Raw genomic sequence first — 22,208 nt, forward strand, 5'->3', positions numbered from 1 at the left:
AGGTTGTAAACTTGGCGATGCAAGTGGCGCCGAGGAAATGCGTCTCGGCATTCTACTCCAAGATGTTTGCTCAGGAGACCCGGGAGCATCCAACCCCATGCTCCCAAGCTATAACCAACTCAAGCTTTCCTGGTATACTGTATTATGAATATATATATATATATATATATATATATATATATATATATATATATATATATATATATAAGTATATAGAACGCTGAGAGAAACGGAACGAGATTTATACAGAGTGTGTGTATAAACGTTGAAATTTCGAGCTCGAGCTGGAGGCTGAGGTAAATTTTCTTTACTACTTTATACTTTATATGTTTCATATATATAAGTAGGATGTATAGTGGAGAAATAGAAGAAAGATATGTTATGTGTCAGGTTTAAATTGCTCAAGATGACAAAATGCATCTGTTGTGGCGCCGCTGCAACTTAATTTCTGTTTGTTTAACTTTTTCATTTTTTTAGGAGAAATATTATGTGGTACTATTTATCTATGGGGCTTTGACTGCATTTTTAAAAGTAAAGTTGTTAATGAGGGCTAATGGGAAATATGCTCGGTTATAATTTTTTTAATTTCTGAAGGCGGAGACGGGAGTTAGCTTGAAGAAATTATGTTACTTTAATATTTAATCTTCGAAATGATTGACAAAAAAAATAAATTTTTATCAATTTTTTATTTAAAAAAAAAAAAAATAAGATTATAAAAAAATTTTGATAAAAAAAAATTTTTTAGGCGTAATAAAAGGAAAAAATTTTGAGTGTATTTTTTAGTTAAAAATTAAATAAATGAAAATTAAAAAAAAAAATGAAAAATTGTCATTAATTTATATTTAAATTAATAAATTTAATGTATTAATATTGCGGACGGTTATTTCAATCATTGGAGACTATTTATATTGAATTTATTGTGCTTTTAATCCATTCCACAGATGTACCAATAATTTTACGCTTCAATTCAAATACAATCATTTTATTGTACACTCTCCTGTTACCCGTTGTATCTGTTTTTTTCTCACATATAATATAAATACACACATTTATATATAAAATATGTGTCCGCGTATTATAGATTTTATTCTAATAATACCATGTACCAATGAATCGTAAAGTTTAAACGTAAATTTAATGTGCAATCATTTTATGTTCATCTCCACGGTCTCGTACTCGACAATACGATATTAAATATTTAAAAATGAAAACATGTGTGTACCTAATAAACCAAATAGAAAAATTCCACTTCCCAAGGTTAAAAGGATATGACAAGAATAACATTTTTTATAAAGCATGCATTAATATCTATTACTTAATGAAAATATTGGAGAATATGACGAAGGAGCTTTTGGTCTCAGTGGCGCCAAGAACTAGACGGAGGAAGTGCTTTGGGACCGGGAATTTGATATTATTCCCCAACCATATATAGTTTTAATACATGTAATATGTATAAACATTCAATATGTCATATGTTGCTGTTACGTAAAGGAATAGTCACTAAAGACCCCCAAGGTGTTTGTTGTAATATTCCATCCTCTTACTTGTGGTTTTTCTTACTTGTGGTTTCTCATACATCGCTTCTCTTCTTGTATCCTCTTTACTCTTGATTATTATATATCTATATCTATCCAGTAATTGATTGGTTTTTAAGGCTTTAATTGCTATCAATCAAATTGAACTTAATCAAATAGATAAATTAAATAATTATTCGATAAAATCAAAATAATGGAATTTTCCACTTTGACAAATCAATCTATATTCAAGGAACTAATCTCTTATTATATTATACTTCAATACTCGGAAAAAAATAATAATATTTCTATTTTTAATACAATTTTTGTTCATTGGAAGAAAACATTATATTGAAAAAAATTTAAGGAATCAGGACCAAGCCAGGAGTCGAACCTGGATCTCCTCAAATTTTTTTTTCGAAATGATCTTTACTTTTAATGAGCAAAAATTGTATTAAAAATTAAAATAATTTAAATATAATTTAATAGGAGCTTAGATTTTTAAATATAGACTAATTATGAATAATTTTCAAATTATGAAAATAATAATAATATTACAATGATAAAAAAGAAAAACAATTTGAAAAATTTCATTTTAAATTAAGCAGAAAAAATTTTTAAATCAAGTAAAATTTACTTAAATCAAGAAGAATTTCATGACTCGAAAATTCTTTTTCTTGAATCATGTTAATTTTTTTTCCAGTGTCGTAATAATAATAATAATAATAATAATCGGAATAATAAAAATTTTTTATAAATATTGTTGCATATTGCAGGTATTTACGATTCTTTTTTCCAAAAATAACTTTAACCCCTGACAAGCACACATCTAAACCGTATACCTCTTTAGGCATTGAGGGTGAAAAGTACCCAACATATTTCAATTTCAAATATCTTGGTCCCTAATAAAGTTAGAGAATTTTTTTTTTTTTAAATGAAAGCTAAAAAAATTCTCTATAAAATAAATATAATATTAAATTAATTAGTGCCAATTGAAACAGATAAAAATACTATCGAAGTTTAAATATACACAAAGAATTATAATGAAATAAAATTTTGGGGTGGGTACTTTTTACCCAGTGTGCTTGTCAGGGGTCAAATAAACAGTCATTGATCTTAGTCTCGGGGAATTTCCAATCCTAATACTGTAATACACTCAGCAAACTTTAAATACAATACAAAATACACTCAACTGAATCAATACCTGGGCTGGATCATGGGTAGATATTGTGAAACGAATTTTAAATCCTTACGACAAGACCATGAGAGTAATTAAAGAGTATTGAGCGTAGAGTCTTACTTGGATTTATGTGTGCGAGTTTTAAGTGCGTACCCAGTACTTTAAGTACGTGATAGTCCAGGACCAACTTTATGCAGGTATCTTGAGCTCTCGTCTCATGTCTCATATCTCATGAATTTTTAATACCCGTAGACAAGTAAAGGTACTTTTTAAAATCAAGAAAGATACGATACTTTTGACCATGAGAATTTATAATAAGGCGATGTAAAGTGCATAGCTCTCAGTTTTGTGAAAAGCTGAATGCTGTTGTATTGGTGTTAATTGTATAGATTCCTTTACATGCGTACCTTTAAATCTTTAGTCTGAAGTTTTGGTATTTGGCTTCGTACAAAAATTTACATTCAACGTATACTCTGGTAGTGATGGGAAAAAATACCGATGAAATTTTGGCACATCTGGAAGTAATTACGGAGACCAAACCTGCTGAAGAGAGTGGTGTAGGTATAGAAAATTTTAAAATCTACGATACAACGTCAAAATTGAGTGAGATGACTCTGGACAAGACTCAGGTGCTTTTGCTACTCCTGCTTTTTATTTTTCTCATTCTTGTTCTCTTCTTTGAGGACCGAGTTATATTTCTTCAAGAACGTGACCATTTGCCAAGGGACTGGGATTAACTGTATTTTTACTTCCCGTAATGTCAGTGCGTACTATTATACACACATATACATATCAAGAATGACAACAGACGGTGACGGTGAGAAAAGCTAACGAAAAGTTGTCTCTTGGGACCAGTGATCCTATCCATTTTTTTTTGTTCAAAAAGTTATCACTGTTTTTTTAGCCGAAAAAAATTTAATTCTACCAAGTTGTTTATGAATTTATTTTTATAGTAAACATTTGTGAGTTTGTATAAGGGATTTAGATGCAAATTCAGATCAGATACATTATACAGACATAAATGGGTTTTGATTAAATGAAATTTTGAAGTTAATGGACTGATGTATGTCTGAGTTTGTTTTAAACTCGAGCTCTGGAGAAATTAAACCAGTTGATTTGATTATTGAAGTTGCTTTAAATGTCAGTAATGGAAAATGGAAACGCGCTTTGAAAGAAAAAGAAAAATAGAAATATCAAGTAGGAAATTTTATTAAATATTAGATTGTTTTCAAAATTTAGTAAAAAATTTTTCATCAAAGTAATTTGAATTAAATATTTTAACCCTAATTTTTTTTACTCAATGATGAAAAATTTTTTTGTATTTTTATTTATAAAAATTTCGTATTTTATTTTCAATTCTCTGTCCAAATTTATTCAACTAAAAACCAAATCTAAATAAATGAATAAGAACGTGTGCCTCGTGTCGCATTTCTAAGACTTAATTTCACTGAGTCCAGTCCAGTGTATAAGTATCTCAAAAATCGGATCACTAGTACCACGACAATATGTAATTCATTCAAAAATCTAAAGCGTGGATAATGTCCATTATAAAAATATTTAGGTAGAAAATAAAAAGGCGAGAAAGCATGAGATGGACTTGGACCACGCACAAAATATATATACTATGTATAATAATGTACTTAAGCTACCGAAATTCTTGGCGATTTGGCATTCTCCATACCAGACACTTGGACACAGACATAACAGAATAGTATGATTCTGAAAGATCTACTGTATTCCTGTGAATCACACTCAGGATGTATAGATCGGTCGGCATTGATCCAATCGTAAGCGGCTTTCCGTATTCAATACTATAGACTAGTCACACTATAACTACTCTCTCTTGTGATGTATTTCAACTCAATATATTATATTTTGAATCTCACATTCTACATTCTACTCGTTCATACTTATACTTATTGTCCAAGTATTTGCGGGCAAAACCTTCACACCTTGGAATAATGCCTGATATGTGTTCGGCCATTACCCCTAAAACTAGTCAAATACTCTTTATTTTTTTTTCTCATATATACTGCTATATAGTTAGTAGTTTATTTTCTGGTGGTGATGGCTGATGTATATACTAAATCATACTAAATGTCTGCTGGCAACAAGGGATGATTTGCTGAGTGTTGACGCTCTGGGAAGGGTGCTCACAATGATACAACACGTAACTGTACCAATGGATTGAGCTTAATATTATTGTTAGGTCGTCCTCCATTATATTATATATATATAAACATAATACAGAATACATGGTACGTATTTATTAGAAAGGCGTATAGTATGGGAGATAACTTTATCGTAAATGCGTTAGCGTTAATTCATCGCTAAATTTTATTCACTTAGTATATTAAAAATTAATAAATGTACTGAAAAAAAATTTAACTTGATTCAAGAAAAAAAATCTTGGAACAAAAAATTTTTTAACAGAATTTTTTATCAAGTAAAATTTATTCAAGCTAAGAAAACTTTTTTAGATTAAAAATTATTTTTCATTTCAAGATTTTTTCTCTTAAATAAAGTTACAATTTTAATCAGTGAAGAAAAATAAAGAAAAAAAAGCGAAGTATTTTCTTAAAATTGAAATTTTAAAAAATATATGGCAAAAAAAGGTTTGATATTTTCTGACGGAATTCGAGTGTACATTTTTCCGACTATCATGTAAATAAATTGAAAACATATTTACATATAGATGTAAAAGTACGATGTGATAGATTTACTTGGAAGTGAGCATAGAATGTATAACGTTAACGGTGGAGTGTACGGATAGCATACAAGAGTGGAGTATAAAGTGTAGCATGTAGGTACTAGTACTAGTACGTTGCGCACTGAGTAAGTTCATCGGGGACGCGCTGATGCGTTGGTAATCCCTCAGTGCTTAACGATAACATCGTGGGTTTTATTTTCATTATTCAGTTGTTCGATGTTCCCCATGGACGCGCGTATAGCCCAGCTTACACGCGTAACCCCATGTTTCCATGACGGTTTAATCAGATAAAATCCCCTTGGCCAAAAAATACTTGGCAACGTCACCACCGCCATTAAAAAACAAAATATCCATATTACTGTGGTTTTTGACAATTCACATCCACAATCTCCGATACAATGCTCTTTAATTTCATTTTATTCATTTTGTTTTTTATAACACCATTTGTTTACAGGATCGCACTACGCTCGCGCTTCATTGGAAAAAATATCAATTCGTTTTATAAATTTATTGTAATCACGGATATTCTACTATTTTATGAGTTATTAATAATACTTTCGCTTATTTGTATAATATGTGTTTTCATAATCTGTATTTGATAATTGAAGACTTAAATATTATTTATCAGTTTCATACTGAGCAGTAAAAATGCACAATAAAAATTATTGTGCTCTTAATGTTCGGATTGTTGATAGAATGTGTTTAATATTTATATTGATTTACAGAAGTATTGTAGTAAAAAAAAATAAAAAAAATTTTCATTCAAAAGTAATTGCAGTTTGAAAATTTAAAGAATGGTATTTTATTTAAACTTCTATTATACTTTTGAGCTCGAAGAGCTCAAAAGCATAGAACAGCTAACTCTTTAAGCTCGGTGAGTTCAAAATAACACATAAATTATATTTTTGAGCTCGGAGTTAATTTTATTTGTATGTAAGAAAAATTTGCATTTAATCAAATCATTTTCAAGCTTTTGATTAAATTAAAAACATCTTCGCAGCGGTATAATATATAAATATATATATATATATATATATATATATATATATATATATATATATATATATATATATATATATATATAACACATACAAAGAAAGAAGTACGGTTAGATATATCGGGTCATCAAATATGACATTGGTATGCAATATTATCCCAATACAGACTTTATATATTGTAAATCGAGAGCCGATACGGGCTCTGTATACGTATAACACATAAGCAGCGAATTTAACATATATGTGTTTGTATTATATTATGTATATGATGAAGTAGCTTACTGTTACTGCTATGCACTGCACTTCTGTAGTATATAATACATACTATATGGATAATATGAATATGATGGGTTTGAGCACACGTATAACGTGTAACTCGATATGCTTCCCGTAGGAAGATCATACTTTAGCACAAAGGCTCATCGCTACATCGCACGCGATCACCGTTCATGTCAAGGCTTCTGACGATCTTAATACGCATATATCCATACATATATTAACGCATTTTATCTGACCATTCTCAAACCACAGAATAAAAAAAAATATTCATTATTTGCATTGCATGGAAAAGTTTTTTTAATAAGAGTATATTAAAATTATATTTTTGAAATTTTCTTAACTTATTAAATGACGATAAAGAAAAAATTAAAAATCAATAATTTGAAAATGTGATACGATAAATTTTTTATGGTTTTGAATTTAATCTAATTATTGAGTATTGTTATTAAAATTAAATTTTTTAAAAGTCTAAAAGTTTTGATATTTAAAAATTTTAACTTATAAAATTTTTTGTGGTAAGATTTTTTAAAATTTATCCACCACAAAGGAAATTAATTTTTATTGTAATTTCGTTTCATAAAATTATAAACATGGGTAGAGTTTTTCAAAAAATAGCTTATCAATTTGCTTGATGGATCGTAACGTTATAGTCTAATAAAATGAAATAAAAGAAAAAATCGACAAATACTTTTTAATAAAATGAAGAATCCTTGAAGTTATTTAAAAGCAGTCAACCCTTACTTTTGTGGTAAAAAATCTTTTCATACATATAAATATAAAAATATATATATATATATGAATATTGCGACTGCGTTGAAGCTAAAAAAAGTACACAGTAATTTGTTAAAGGGGTTGGTTGATTGAAAGTGTAGGAAATGGCTCGCACGGTGAACTTTCATTCAAAAGATTCGACTTGACTCTTCTTTCTCTCTCTTATCTCTTTTCTTTTCCCGTATCAACAATTTCAATTTAAATTTAGGTACAACGGAGAGGAAAAAAGTAACAGTGAAGACACAGAGTCACGTTTGTTGTTCTCGTGTAAGGATAGGGTGAAATGGGGCTGTGATTATGGTTCGCTTTGGTAATAGTTTACTAAATGAACCGTAAATCAGAATGTTTTTCTGGCTTTTGTGCATCAACGTCAATGTTGAGCATCTATTCAGATCCATACGCGCTGAATAATACGTTATAAATTATTGTTTGCGCCCTTTAAGACACTCAACCTTTCGTGGATAAATAAGCAACGCAGGTAGAAAAAAAAACAAAACCTATAATTTAATAACATATTTTACAATTTTTTTCTTGTTCGAATTTAATCTTCAATCCTCGGTGTGGTCATCGGTGACTAGAATTCTTATCAAATCGTTTGAGGACTCCTTTACATTTTTATATGAAACTGTGTCACCCCCGCGTTTCGGGAGAATCCATTGCCGGAGAGGACTTCGCCATAAGAGGTACATTCCGGCAAGGGTGAGTGCGAGTATTATGATCGATATTGATGTCCATATTGCTAGATAAGCTGAGCTTAATATTTCAACGCATATTAACTCGCGGTTTGGTATTGCTGATAATAATTTACTTGCATGTTCCTCTGGTGTTTTACATCTGTAATTAATTATATTTTGATTATTAATTATTTATGACAGTATCTGTAAATTTTCATTGATTCGTGGTTGATTCAATAATTAGAAATTTATTCAACACTTAACTGTTGATTAATATTTATTGTAATATTCATTGATAGTAATAAAACTCTATTCAAAGCTTCAAAGAGCTTCAAGCGACATCACTCGGATTTTAATAGAAATAAAAAACTTACCGACAAAAATTCACGATAAGTCAATTTATCAATTAAGCAATCTTTAATACCGATTGTAGAGAATTTTTATTACACCCTAAGACCAAAATCCCGAATAGAGCTTTTATTACTATTTTTTTTAAGTATTATATTGCGCTGTAAAAATTAATTAACAGCTATAAAATGTTAATTAATTAAAAGAGCAGTTAATATTTAATTTTTAAACGTGTTTTGCTCACGATAAGATCAAATTTCGAAAAAAACGTTTCGCTTTTCGATAGATAATTAAATTATCTGTCGAAGAATGAAGCGATTTTTTTAAAATTTGCATTTATTTATGCATAAAATGTATTTTAAGATTCCATTTATTGTACAAGTATGACAGAGATACTTTCTTTTGTCCAATAGAGGCCGAGAGACAAAAAAAATGTAAACCCTTCTTTTAAGGTAGTTGTAGCGTGATAGGCATTTCAACAGAAAATTATGAAGTTTTTTTTATTGAAAGATAAATATATTAATAATTCACTACCAAAATTTCAGATCAATTGACCGCACCGTTTTTGAGTAATTAATTTTTGAAATTGCATCTTTTACACGTAGCGGTATAGAGAGATGATAAAGTTAGTATGAAATCTTTGGCCCACTCGAGTGGTATGGAAGATTTCATACTAACTTTACCATCTCTCTATACCTCTACGTGTAAAAAAAACAATTTCGAAAATTAATTACTCAAAAACGGTGCGGTCAATTGATCTGAAATTTTGGTAGTGAATTATTAATATATTTATCTTTCAATAAAAAAATTTCATAATTTTCTGTTGAAATACCTATCACGCTACAACTACCTTAAAACTAAATTACCTGATTTCACGACTAAGATCGTTGGAAAGATTCAATCGATTTATCCATTGCATCCTACAATCGCAGTGCCATGGATTATTTTGAAGATCAACAACAGCCGTTCTCTGCAAAATCGGTTTCAGATTTTCATCCAGTGTCTCCAGAGCACTTCCTTTTAAAGACAAGTACCTCAAATGTGGTAAAAGTCTGCTATTAGGAGGCCAGATTCGGAATTCCGTAAGCATTTTGCAGTTCTCAAATGACAATACTTCCAACATGGTAATATTTTCCAAGTCGTTTAATATAACTTCTGTTACATTCGGCATGTGGTTCAAATGGAACCGCGACAAATGAGGCAGCGAAATTTCGCTGATGAATAGAATATTTGTACCCGAGATATCAAGTTCTGTCAACAATGCTGGTAAAAAAGGCAAAGTATCGATTGGATTGAACGAAATGTTCAAAAATGATAGCTTCGTCAGCGGTCTTAATAATGAAGTTGGTATAAATGAAGCTGAGACGTTACTCATGTCTAGATGCACTAAATGTTGCTGATTTATAAAGGCGTTCTCGTGTATATCATTAATAGGATTGTGCGCTATTGATAAATACTCCAGGATCTAGAAAAAATAATAGATGATTGACTTGAAATTCAAATTAGAAATTTTAATTAATAAATACCTTCATATGTTCGATCATAGTTTCATTGATGACACTCAATTTGTTCCACGAAAGATCGAGCAATTTTAATTTAGACGTTCGATTATTAAACGCGAAATCGTCGATGTATTCCAGATGATTGTGGCTCACGTTTAAATACTCCAAATTATACTCTTCTTTACAAAGAAAGAAAAATCTTTGCAAATGATTTTCTGCTAGATCTAACGATTTCAAATGATCTAGATTCGTTGAACAATCGAGGAAACTGTCAAATTGATTTCCTTTTAATATTAAATCCGTCACTTCATGAAGATTTAACTGTTGCTGAATTTTAACGAAAAAAGTTTCTTTTTTTAATCCTCTGTGCGATAAATCCACCTGCAATTATGAATTATTTTAAATTTAGACAAATTGACAATTTTAGTTCATTTAAATTAATTTCAGTATTTAATTCGATCAACTTGATTTATAAATTAAAATAAACACTCACCACAGTCGACTGTACACCAAAAATACACACAACAAAAACCAAAAAATTAAACCACATTTTTTATTAAAATTTAAAGTAAAATTTGAAAAATTAAAGTAATTTTATCCCGATTAACTCGGGATCTAAGTCCAATGAGTTTAACGAGGAATGACGACTTAAAACTAAAACCCGAGATTCAAGATCCGCGCGAGACTTGGCGAGTAGGTCATAAGTTCATTATTGTGGGGTTAATGTACCATTTTTTAAAGATAACACGTGATAATAATTATAAATACCCATTATTTATATTTATATTATTCCTATAAATAAATTCATCTCTCAAACTTTATTTTTTAAATAAAAATTTATTCTATTATTCTCTAGTGTTATCTCATTATATTCTCGCTTTGTTTCCCGACAATTAATTTTATCAAATGATGGTGACCTAAAATAAGTATTTTTATGGCGTTTTATAGATTTATTTATTATATACATGTATAAAATATATGAGCATTACATTACATTAATTACAATTTAAAATTTATTAATGAGTAATAGTATTAAAATAAAAAAAAAATAAGAAATATAATTTGTGATGAATTGAAAATTGAATTATAAATGAAGTGACAATCACTCATTATAATTATTTATTGCACTCAGCAATCTTATCTTCTTGCACTGAATTTAATTAAACTCTTCATTGATTTCAATTAATATTTATAATAAAAAATGAGCAAATAATCACAGATTTTTCTTGTATATTTTCAATAATTTCGTGATAATACTTCTTTAAATTTTTTTACTAAAAAAAATCTACCCAGCATTTTTAAAAAAGCAGTAAAAATAAAATTATTTTTTCGGAGTAACTGGCGCGTTGGATACTTTGAATACCAACGGATTAGATACACGGAAAATACTGGGTAACATCGTTGCCAAAGTCCCAAAAACTTCTTCGGACATGCCTTTGGGTACAAGGAACTGTAAATTTTTGAGTTCAGCTCCTCCCCATGATGCCATTTCGATCATAAAGCCTTTTACACACTTGTAAACAAGTTCCGCGCGCTTTGTACACCAGGCTACTGTCATATCCTAAGTTAAAAAAAAAAAAAAAAAATTTTCCTCATTAATAACACTAAAAAATTATAATCATGAATAAATAAATTTTCGCACAAGAAAATTCAGATTTTAAATTACAGAAAAAAATATCTACAATTGTATTTATGCAACAACTGGATCATTTTTAAATTTGCTAATTTAATTGCAAATTTACAACTTTTTATCATAAATGTTTTTGATTATTCAAGGTCAAGTTTTAAGACCTTGTGCGAGTGATAAATAAAAATAAAGATATTAATAATAAAAAATACTTCTGTCATTTCGTGTACTAATAAGACGGGAATAGTAAGCGTTGTAACGTCATTACAACAAGCTGTTTTTAAAATATTTCTTAACCCCAATATTGCTGGATGTCTTGAATTTATATCTCCTAAAAAAAAAAATTTTTCATATAACCTGCATTGAAAATGTGAGTTTCAATGCCTGTTGAGCCAACCGAAACTAGACAATTTCAGACCAATGCGACTGTGCCGGGCAGGTATCAATTATTTCTTCCCGGCGGACAGAAAATGACGATTTTCTGTCCGCGAGGTGAAGTTGCAGCTTTATTTTCAATCCTATCAATTGTTTGTTTATTTTATACCTTTATAATTGTCATTCTAACCGTTAACTGTACTGACATATTATAATTCTGTTATTAAGCATAAATAAGAATGATAAAAGAAAACTTGTCAATTTACGAATAATGTTTGGTAAAAAATAAACTATTACTTTCTATTTTATTATGTTTCATAATAAAATGGTATTTTCGCTGTTCGTCTGAAACTATTTAGTTCCGGTTGGCTCCAGACATTGAAACTAGCATTTTTAATGCAACTTATATGAAAAATATAATGTGTGACGCGGGATGAAACACGATTTCAGACCGAGTGATGCCAGCCCTCGCTTCGCTCGGGCAGGCAACTTCACTGGTCTGAAATCGTTTTGTTTCATCCCTAGTCACACAATATACTATTAATATCTGTTTGTCAATGAAAAATATAAATTGAAAAAATACCTGATCTAAGTGAATCATTAATAACCATATGAAATACAACATGAACCTGAGCTAAATTGGAATGTCTTGTAATAAAAACATCACCAGTCTGTAATGACTTACTCAAAGTTGACTTTTTGACCTGTATAATTGATAATAAAATAATGAAACATTAAATCATTAATTAAATTAATAACTAAATAAAATTACTGGTAAATCGTTGGTATCTTTATGATGAGCTTGTCTCCAAGCGACAGCTTCTTTGACATCATCACGTATTTTTTCCAACTGCTCTTCCATTGATGGAAAATGGAACTCCGTAGTAAGCTGGCATATAGTTGATAATTCTACGAATAAAAGTTCATCGAGATTAGTCTTGTGATGGTTGAATGGATTATTGCGTAAATTATTTTTATGCTTATCGATAAAGTAGATTAATTTTATACTAATTGATAGCAATAAATTTATGCTTAAAATTATTCGTATTGAAACCTTTAGTTATGCCAGAGTAACTTCCTAGATGATTGTCGCTTAGAACGACAATTCCACACAAATCATTTGAGTACAGTCCTAATGCTGTTTGCAATCTTTGGGGAGTTGGTTCCATACTTAAAAAATAAATTAATATTAATTATTATGCATCAGAAATGAAATTTTAGATTTTTTAATCCCAATTTAATGTTTTTATCATAAAGTTTGAGATAGCGGTACTTAAAAATTTCAAAAGTTTCTGTATAGAAATTCGTAAACATGGAACTTTGATAAACAAGCGATAAGATTAACAAATTAATATAATTTATGCTTATAATACACATAATATGTATAGGCTAACAAACGCAATTACATATTATATTATGATACAAATTTACTTTTGTGTCTGTCTACACTGATAGAAGGATTTGTTTATAGTTAAAAATATTTGTTAATATTTAACAAATCATTCATTAGAGACCACTTTTTAGTATTAAACAAATATTTCTTAGTATTCAAAATGATTTTTTTGCATTTAATAAATCTGATATTCATTTATTAAATATTAATAAATCTTTTTAAATATTAAGAAATATTTGTTAAGGACTAAAAAGTGGACTCTAATAAATGATTTTTTAAATATTAACAAATATTTTTAACTAAACAAATCCTTCTATCAGTGTAACTCGTGAATTATTTTATAAATTTAGGATTTAAATAAATAAAAAATACCTTGCAGAATTACTCTTAGTGCGACAGAAATCTAAAACATCGCCGGTTAAAATTCTGATGTTATGCATCTGCTTCATTTGTGACCCTAAGTGGATTGTGAAACTCTCTTCCAGTTGAGGATAATCTGATGTTTTTATTTTTTCCTTAGCTTCTACGGTTTCCAATGTTTCTGGTACAAAAGGCATTGGAACTACTGGCGATCCTCTAATTAAAGAAAAAATTTCATAAATAATAATTTTTCGGTCAATTATTTTTAATCAAGTCTTAAATTTAAAAATTTTAATTTAAATAAAATTACACTGGAGTCGGCAGCATATTTGTCTGCTGCTCTTCAAGTAATCTCATGATCCAATTGCGATATTGTCTCCTCTGTTCCAACTTCAATGCGTCTATTCTAGATCCCCAGTGACCTTGCAATAAACTTTGCTCTTCAAAATGTCTTGCAGCCATTTCATTAATAGATTTTTCAGTCGATCCTAGTTCTAATTTTTCAACAGCTACTCGCATTTCTTCTGTTTGTCTGAAGATAAAATAACATCCAATAATTAACCCTCGGAGTACACACCTCTGAATAGAACTTTAGAGTACACACGGGGTCAAATTGACCCCAGTTGACTTTCGAAGAATTATATCTCTAAAATTATGCATTCACGGAAAATAGAAAACTCGAAAAATTACAGTATATAATTAAACGTGGCGTTCCGTGATGAAAACTAGATAAATTACAATTTTAGATTGTAATTATTACAGATTTTATAAGAATTGCATTGTAAAATGTAATATTTATATTGAAAGCTCTGAAAATTAATATTCAAAGTTTGAATTTAGAAAAATGTTATTTCGAACTGTAATTTTTTTAGTTTTGATTACGACGGGACCGATTTTACATTTTATGCTGTAATTATTCACGTTTTCTTTTTTCCGTGTTTTATCGGAATTCAGGTTATTACATTTGGTTACATTTGGCAGGTAAAACAATGCTCTTTTGAATACAATCATTACACTGATAAAAAAAATTAACTTGACTCAAGAGCCAAAATCTTGAACCAAGAATATCATTTTAAAGAAAATTTTCTTGAGTCAAGAGAATAAACTCTTGAAACAAAAAAAATTTACTTAAATCAAGAATAATTTCTTGACTCAAGAATTTATTCTCTTGACTCAAGAAAATTATTTTCTTCAAAATAGTATTCTTGGTTCAAGATTTTGGCTCTTGAGTCGTTAATTTTTTCATCAGTGTATTATTCTGAATTAAATAGTTTTTAATGTTGAAAAAATTAATTAAGAACCTAATTTCGAGAAATATCTAAGAATAAAAAAAATTCTGGGATCAAAATGACCCCCAGTGTACTCCGAGGGCTAATAATCATTATTGACAACTGAATTTTACAAAAAACTTACTTTTGTGTCAACTGATCATACTCCGAGTTTTTAATGTGAATAACATCAGTAACATCTTTACCATACTTGTGTTCAGCTTGTAAAATCGGTTCCAGGGAAGGCGAGTGTACGAGTTTATGGTAAGCTGCCGCGAATAATTCCTCGTCAGTAGTCCCCATGGGTTGAGCATACTCCGCTGTCTTTTCTCTGTAAGCCTTTTCCCAGTTTTTGATTATCTTTTCTAAATCTATTTCTCCGCTCCTGGCGGATTTTATCAACTTCTCGTCTCGCTCGTCATAGTAATTTTGAGTCCAGTTTTTTACTGTCTGCTCCAGAGAATCTAACAAATCTTTCTCGACATAACAAGGCAATTTGAATGCGCTCATTATTCGGTATGTCAACTCTTTGATTGATCCATTGTATGGGATCTTTAGTGGTATTTCCAATGTGTAATTTTGACTGGTCGTACAAGTGGGAAATTGGAATAAAAATATTTTTTCTTGGTAGTCCTCAGACATTTTTGTTATTTATAAATTAATTAAATTATAATCTCGAACCCCAGCACTTTCAGTCCTAGAAAAATAAATAAAAATTAATAATTTATAAAATTATTTCAATAAATTACTTTAGATTAAGAAAAAATAATTACCTAAATTTAATCATCAAAAATGATAAGTAAGATAAAATTGTTAATTGGAAAATAATTAAATAATTTACTTACTAAAATAATATCTGTCATGTAGGTAACATAACCTACAAGACGAAAATAAATAAAAATCAAAATAAAAAAAACTATAATTAATTCTTGAGTATTAAAAACTTTTTTCACTACAAAAATAATTGTTACACTTTAAATAATTGTCTTAAATAAAAAACCATTTTGTACAATGGAATTATTGCAAAATTATTTGACAGTTGAAATGTTTACTATTTTTTTTACGCCCATTCCAAGTACCAACATTACAATTTTCTCTAGATTTCAGTAATTTTATAAAAAATCATTTTTTATGCAATGAAAATTAATTATGTTTATAAAATATTAATAGTATTCACAAAAATATTGTATCAAGTAATGTTGTGTATCTTTTCAACATTTTATAATCGCATCCGATGTTGCCGACAGAACAAGCGGGAAAGTTCGGATATATAATATGCATGCATCAATCAGAATTGTAAAGAAATGCAATTGAAAGCATTAACAAACCTCGGTAGAGAAATATTATGCAGAAGGGTTGATCCATCAGCTAAAATACATCACTTAACTGCTATTTCCCTACCGGCCGATGCCAGATGACTATGGTGGTCATGATGATGATGATGATGATGATCAAACTGCTTTGCTGTTGCAGGAATCGAAGTCTGCTCCAAGTTAATAGATTACATTCTGCTTGTCAATCACTGATGCTAAACACTTTTTATCACCATTCTGCAAAAGTAATAGAACGTGACTGTATAAATAACTCGACTATTATTTTTTACATTACACAAAATTGGACCAAGTACTTTCTCAAAAATAATTATTTCATCTAAATGACATTAAATTTATTAGCTGTCACTTGACAATTTTTTTATTTTTTTTAACAAACAAATTTGTTCCAAAAAATTATTTTTAAAATATTGAATTTTTTATTTTTTTTTTTAATGTCTACATGATAATATTAAAGTTGGCCGACATTTTTGATATTTGCTTCATTTATTAAATTAGAATTAAAAAATGTTTTTTTTTTTTAATTGCACTTACAGTTTTTCAAATTTTTTACAAATGAAATTTTAAAAAAATTTTTTTGTCATCAATTTTTTAGTAAAAAAAATTATAAAAATTTTTAGATGTCGGCTAACTTTATTTTCATATCTACATGTCAATTTTAAAAAAATTTTTTTTTGTCATAATTTACTTATTACGAAAATTTTTAAAATGATCAAATATATACTAATTTAATTTTCATTTTATCTAATACTATCTAGTTTGTCAAAAAAAGTAAGTTGATTTTTAAAGTACGCCATTTGTATCATTATAAAAATGAATTTTAACTACAAGAGATTAATTTTTTCGAAATTTTTATAAAAACAAATATATTATTTCTAAAAAATTATTTTTTTTTAAATTTATCAGTAACTTTTTACAAATTGAAAAATTTTTTTTAAATTTTGTTTTCCAAAATTTAGTTATTTAAAAAAATGCCCAAAGTATCTTAATTTAAGTATTGTAAATTTTTTACCTGTGTCAGCTACTCCTAGTATCATGAACTCTATCATATTTATATCCCGAACATTTTCTGACTCTTTGCTACTAAAAAGTACAAGTATAATAATAAAGTTAGCCGATATTTTCGGTTTTTTAATTTTGCTTCATCTATTAATTTAAAATTAAAAAAAAATTTTTTTAATTGTACTTATAATTTTTCAAATTTTTTACAAATGAAATTAAAAAAAAATTTTTTTGTCATAAATTTTTTAATAAAAAAAAATTCTAAAAATTTCATGATATTGGCTAACTTTCTTTTCATAATACAAGTACATTGTCATTTCTTAAAAAAATCATTTAAGAATCAACAAAAGTCAAGTGATTCGTCAAATTATAATGAATTTTTAAACTTTAAGACAATAAATAAAAAAATTAATTCAAAGTGCAACCATAACTTGATTGATTGCAAACGCCATGATAGTTTGAAACACTACAAATTAACTATTAATCAAAGTCATATTAAAAAATTATTTCAAATATTTAAGTAAAGTGAATATTATTAAAATAACCGCATTTTATTTAAATGTACACAACTCGCAGAGAGAGACGCTTACGACAAATGACAAATCATTCAGAAGGTTAACACTCGTCAGAAGCTGAGCCGATGAAAAACAAAGCTCTTCTACCAACGACCAGTAACAAGCCTTGAATGTTGGTAAGATGGCGCGCGCACGCGCACGCGCGGGCGAATGCAATTGGCTGTTTCAAATTTCTTGGTTAAAAACTCGTTGGCTGCACTGCTGAACTCGTATGATACTTCAGTCAGTAGTTAAAACTAGCGTCAGCTTGTGTTTATCTGGCTTTGATCCTTGATTTTATAAATAATAATTGATTTAATTAAATAATAAAACAATGGGTGATAATAAAAACGGCACTGAAATGCTTACTGACGCGGAAGCTGAATTATATGACAGGCAAATCCGTTTATGGGGTTTGGAATCACAGAAAAGGTGAGACAATAATCTATAACCTACAATTTGCCGGCTCTTTTAGCAATAATCAAAGTCGATCAATAATTAATTAATTTATTTAAAACAAATGGAAATTTATAAAATAATTATCTAGAAATTATTATGAAAATAAATTTAGCAACTATTTGATAATTTTTGTAACAAATAAATTATAGCAAAAAAAATTGATGTGTAAAAATTAAAAATGAAATTTTTTGTAAATAATTTTTTCAAAATAAATTTTTATAATATTTAATAAATAAAATTAAAAAATGGTCAAGAGACGGCTAACTTTAATGTCATGAAATTATTTTAAGCGCATAAATTAATAGCTTGTTTTATTTTTGTTTTCAGATTACGATTAGCACGTGTGCTTTTGATCGGAATGAATGGCTTCGTCGCCGAAGTTGCTAAAAACATAATCCTTGCTGGTGTTAAGTCAGTAACATTCCTAGATCACCGTAATGTTGACACCGGTGATTCATGCTCCCAATTTTTTGTTACTAGAAATGACATTGGTACAAACGTAAGTTCATTTAGTTTATTTGATATTTTTTATTCTATTTATTATTTATTTTATTTATTTAATTTTGATCCTAGAGCAAGTGCTCCCTAAGAACCATTATAATTAAATACATTTTTATTTATCTGGTAAGGAATTATATCGAGGTGTAAAGACACCTGTGTATAGAACCAGTACAAAAATAACAATTTTATAATACATATACTTTTTAAAAAATTTTTGTCGATAATACAATGCAAAGAGATAATAAGTACAAAAAGTAATAAATTTATAGAGAGAGAAATACAAAATTATAAATAATTATCAGAAAAAGAAATATCCAATCAAATACTCGCATTTTCCATTACATTTTTTAAGCATCTTAACCATTAAGGTTTCTTATCCAGGAACTTAACTTTTTTTTTTTTAACAATTTTTTACTACAGTCTATAGTTTTCATATCAGCAGGGAGTTTGTTATAATATTTAATTGCTACATAATAAGCATTCTGTGTACTAATAGTTTTGTTTATTTTTGGTAGAACTAGTAACTTAGATCTTGTATTTGTACATTTTTCATAGAATAGGCTTTTACAGGCTTTTAATAGGCATTTAATAGGCTTTTAAGGGAAAGGGAATGGAACATTTCTTTGAGTTAAGGAGGTTTTCGACTTATCGAGGTTCGACTTAGCGAGGTTCTACTGTATATGCTTTTTGTGGTAAAAGTAAGAGCATCTATTGTACCTCTATTTTTAACGAAACCGAATTGCTTCTCTGATAAAATGTTATTTTTAGAGCAAAATTCTATTAATCTAGTATGTATAATTTTCTCAAAGAGTTTAGCCAAATTAGAGATAAGTGATATTGGCCGATAGTTAGTCATATAATGAGTACATATTAAATTAATATAATATTAATTATAATATAGATATGATATTAATTAATTAATAGAATATAATAGATTAATTATTGATAACATCAATAATTGTTCCGTGTTGATAAATAATATAATAACATTACGTAATAGGTAATTTATGACTTTACTAAATTAATCATGATTGATAAATGAATTTTTTGACAGAGAGCAACAGCTTCAGTATCTAGAGCGCAAAATTTGAATCCAATGGTAAAAGTTTCAGCCGACGAGGATCATGTTGACAGTAAAAATGACGAATACTTCAAGGACTTTGACGTCATTTGCGCATCTGAATGCACTATCACTCAGCTTAAAAAGTTGAATGATATTTGCCGGAACTACGGTGTTAAGTTTTTCGCCGGCGATGTTTGGGGAACATTTGGCTACACTTTCTCTGACTTGATCATCCATGAATATGTTATGTGAGTTTATTTCTATCAAGTAAAAAAAATATTTTATAAAATTGAGTAAAATAATTCTACACGTAGAAATTAAAAAAAATCACAAGTAAGAATTTTTAAAAATAGTTTTTTTGTCACCATTGATTTTTTATAAAAATTGAAAAAATTATCAGATGTCTGCTGATTTCAGCATCATAAATTTTTTGCTTATTATTATATAAAATTAGTATTACTTATTTAAATTTGAGGATTATTGGATCAATTTACTAAGAACGTACTGAATTGGTCAATTAATTTTTATGTAAGGTAAAGGCACCAATTGACACCTTATTTTTATTTAAATCTTATTTAATTATCTACGATATTAATAACAATCGTTCATTTTTTTAGATAATCACTATAATTTAGGATTAAAAAAAATGAATAGTTGAGAAAAATATATGATATTCAATAATTAAAATAATAAAGCTTACTCTGGTATTCTGAAACAACTCGACAGTGTAAAGTATTTAAATTATTTTGGTTAAGTAAGCATTCAAATTAATAGCTGATTTTTAATTATCTTTTAAACTAATCAAAGTAAGCATTTTTTATAATGAATAAATTAAGTATTAAAAATTAACAATATCAACGGACGATTGACTTTTTCGATTAAAATTAATTATTAAACTTGAGAAACTATTATTAAAAAGCATTAATTTTGTTTCTCTAAAAATTAATTAATATTATATAAAACAAAAAATTGGACAATCTTAGAGCTAGTTTTTCAATCCAGGATAAAATTTTATCTAATGATAAAATATATCTATATATTTGATATTTATAAATATACTGGCAATAATAATTTTATCTTGGATAAAATTTTATCTTAAATTGAAAAACTGGCCTTTAATTTTAAATATGTTAAAAAAAAAAATGAAATCCTAACCATGTCTTCTATAGTGTCAATAATTGGTGCTTTTACCTTAATTATTAATTATTAATATAAATATTTTTTTTTATCATTACAGGGAAGTAGTGCAAACAAAGAAAACCAAAGAATCTGGTTCAGACAAGTCTAAAGTCGAAAGCACTACTGTCAACGTCAGAAACGAAGAAACATTTGTACCATTTCATAAAATTCTTGATGCTACACAACTGCCTAAAGATACTGAGACTTATTATTTATTCCAAGGTAAATTAATTTTTTATTTTCCAACAATATAATTAATAATAAATTAATAATTAATAAAGTTATTAATAAATAACTAACAATAAATTAATAATAATATAATAAATACCGTTAACATTTAACCAATCAATTTTTATTTCACAGTTCTGTTAAACTATCGTGAGAAACATCGCAGAGATCCGCTTCCAAATGAACGTGATTGCAATGTTTTGCTTTCCGAAGCACGTGCTATCATTGAAAAGAATAATTTGGGAGATAAGATTAATTACTTACTTGAGTAAGTTCATTGTTTATTTAAAAAATGATTAGTATTATTTGTTTTTAGTTACTTAAATATTTATTTTTAATTTATTTTATTGCAGAGGAGATTTGTATGCACAAACAAGCCCCACTTGTGCCATAATCGGTGGAATAATGGGCCAAGAAATAATTAAGGCTGTTTCCCAGAAAGAGCCTCCGCATAACAACTTGTTCCTATTTAACCCTCACACAATGTGCGGCAAAGTTGTGCAGCTCGGCTATTAAACTATTATTTATTCTAAAGGTAAAATAAATAAAATAATCAGTATCGTACGAAACTCCGTTTGAAAATTCCAATAAAAAATAATTTCTTTTAAGTAAATAAATTTTTTTTTTTCATAATTCGTAAATACAAAGTTACATTCAATAATAATTTCAGAATCAATATCCCAGTAGTCCTTCCGGTTCTTTTAGATTTTCCAAAAATTATTCCGGCAGTCCTAGAATTTTTATTAAATTAATTCCGATCGTCCTAAAAAATTTTCCATAAATCCTCCCAGTACAACAATTCAAATTTTTAGAATTAAAAAAAATATTTTGTAAAATTTCTTTTTTCAAAATTTCATAAAAAATTCCCGGAATAAACTAACATAAGGTAAAA

The 22,208-nt window shown here is 28.0% G+C and overlaps 3 protein-coding genes across 4 annotated transcripts; 1 reads left to right on the top strand and 2 right to left on the bottom strand.

Annotated features, from left to right (window-relative positions):
- Window positions 1–7,931: 7,931 nt before the first annotated feature.
- On the bottom strand, window positions 7,932–10,636 carry LOC123259481 (leucine-rich repeat and immunoglobulin-like domain-containing nogo receptor-interacting protein 2). The gene is made up of 4 exons (XM_044720021.1): window positions 10,470–10,636; window positions 10,001–10,357; window positions 9,341–9,939; window positions 7,932–8,286 (listed from the first exon to the last, which is right to left on the bottom strand). The coding sequence occupies exons 1-4, from the start codon at window positions 10,524–10,526 to the stop codon at window positions 8,001–8,003; spliced, it is 1,299 nt and encodes a 432-aa protein (XP_044575956.1). The 5' UTR covers window positions 10,527–10,636; the 3' UTR covers window positions 7,932–8,000.
- Window positions 10,637–10,960: 324 nt separating this feature from the next.
- Window positions 10,961–16,545, bottom strand: LOC123259254 (protein C12orf4). Of its 2 annotated transcripts, none has more exons than XM_044719597.1 (9): window positions 15,845–16,545; window positions 15,145–15,696; window positions 14,042–14,263; window positions 13,744–13,947; window positions 13,033–13,148; window positions 12,751–12,887; window positions 12,562–12,682; window positions 11,816–11,934; window positions 10,961–11,537 (listed from the first exon to the last, which is right to left on the bottom strand). In XM_044719597.1, exons 2-9 carry the CDS (start codon window positions 15,639–15,641, stop codon window positions 11,298–11,300), a joined length of 1,656 nt encoding a protein of 551 aa, XP_044575532.1. In that variant the 5' UTR covers window positions 15,642–15,696; window positions 15,845–16,545; the 3' UTR covers window positions 10,961–11,297. The 2 variants fall into 2 exon arrangements, with proteins under 2 accessions (XP_044575532.1, XP_044575533.1); XM_044719598.1 differs by lacking the exon at window positions 15,845–16,545 and adding an exon at window positions 15,773–15,815.
- A 1,570-nt stretch (window positions 16,546–18,115) lies between these two features.
- On the top strand, window positions 18,116–21,929 carry LOC123259385 (SUMO-activating enzyme subunit 1). The gene is made up of 6 exons (XM_044719854.1): window positions 18,116–18,318; window positions 18,673–18,844; window positions 19,901–20,157; window positions 21,147–21,310; window positions 21,452–21,584; window positions 21,670–21,929. Exons 1-6 carry the CDS (start codon window positions 18,221–18,223, stop codon window positions 21,830–21,832), a joined length of 987 nt encoding a protein of 328 aa, XP_044575789.1. The 5' UTR covers window positions 18,116–18,220; the 3' UTR covers window positions 21,833–21,929.
- Window positions 21,930–22,208: the final 279 nt, after the last annotated feature.

Source organism: Cotesia glomerata, linkage group LG2 (assembly GCF_020080835.1).
Source record: "Cotesia glomerata isolate CgM1 linkage group LG2, MPM_Cglom_v2.3, whole genome shotgun sequence".
Classification (NCBI taxonomy): domain Eukaryota; kingdom Metazoa; phylum Arthropoda; class Insecta; order Hymenoptera; family Braconidae; genus Cotesia; species Cotesia glomerata.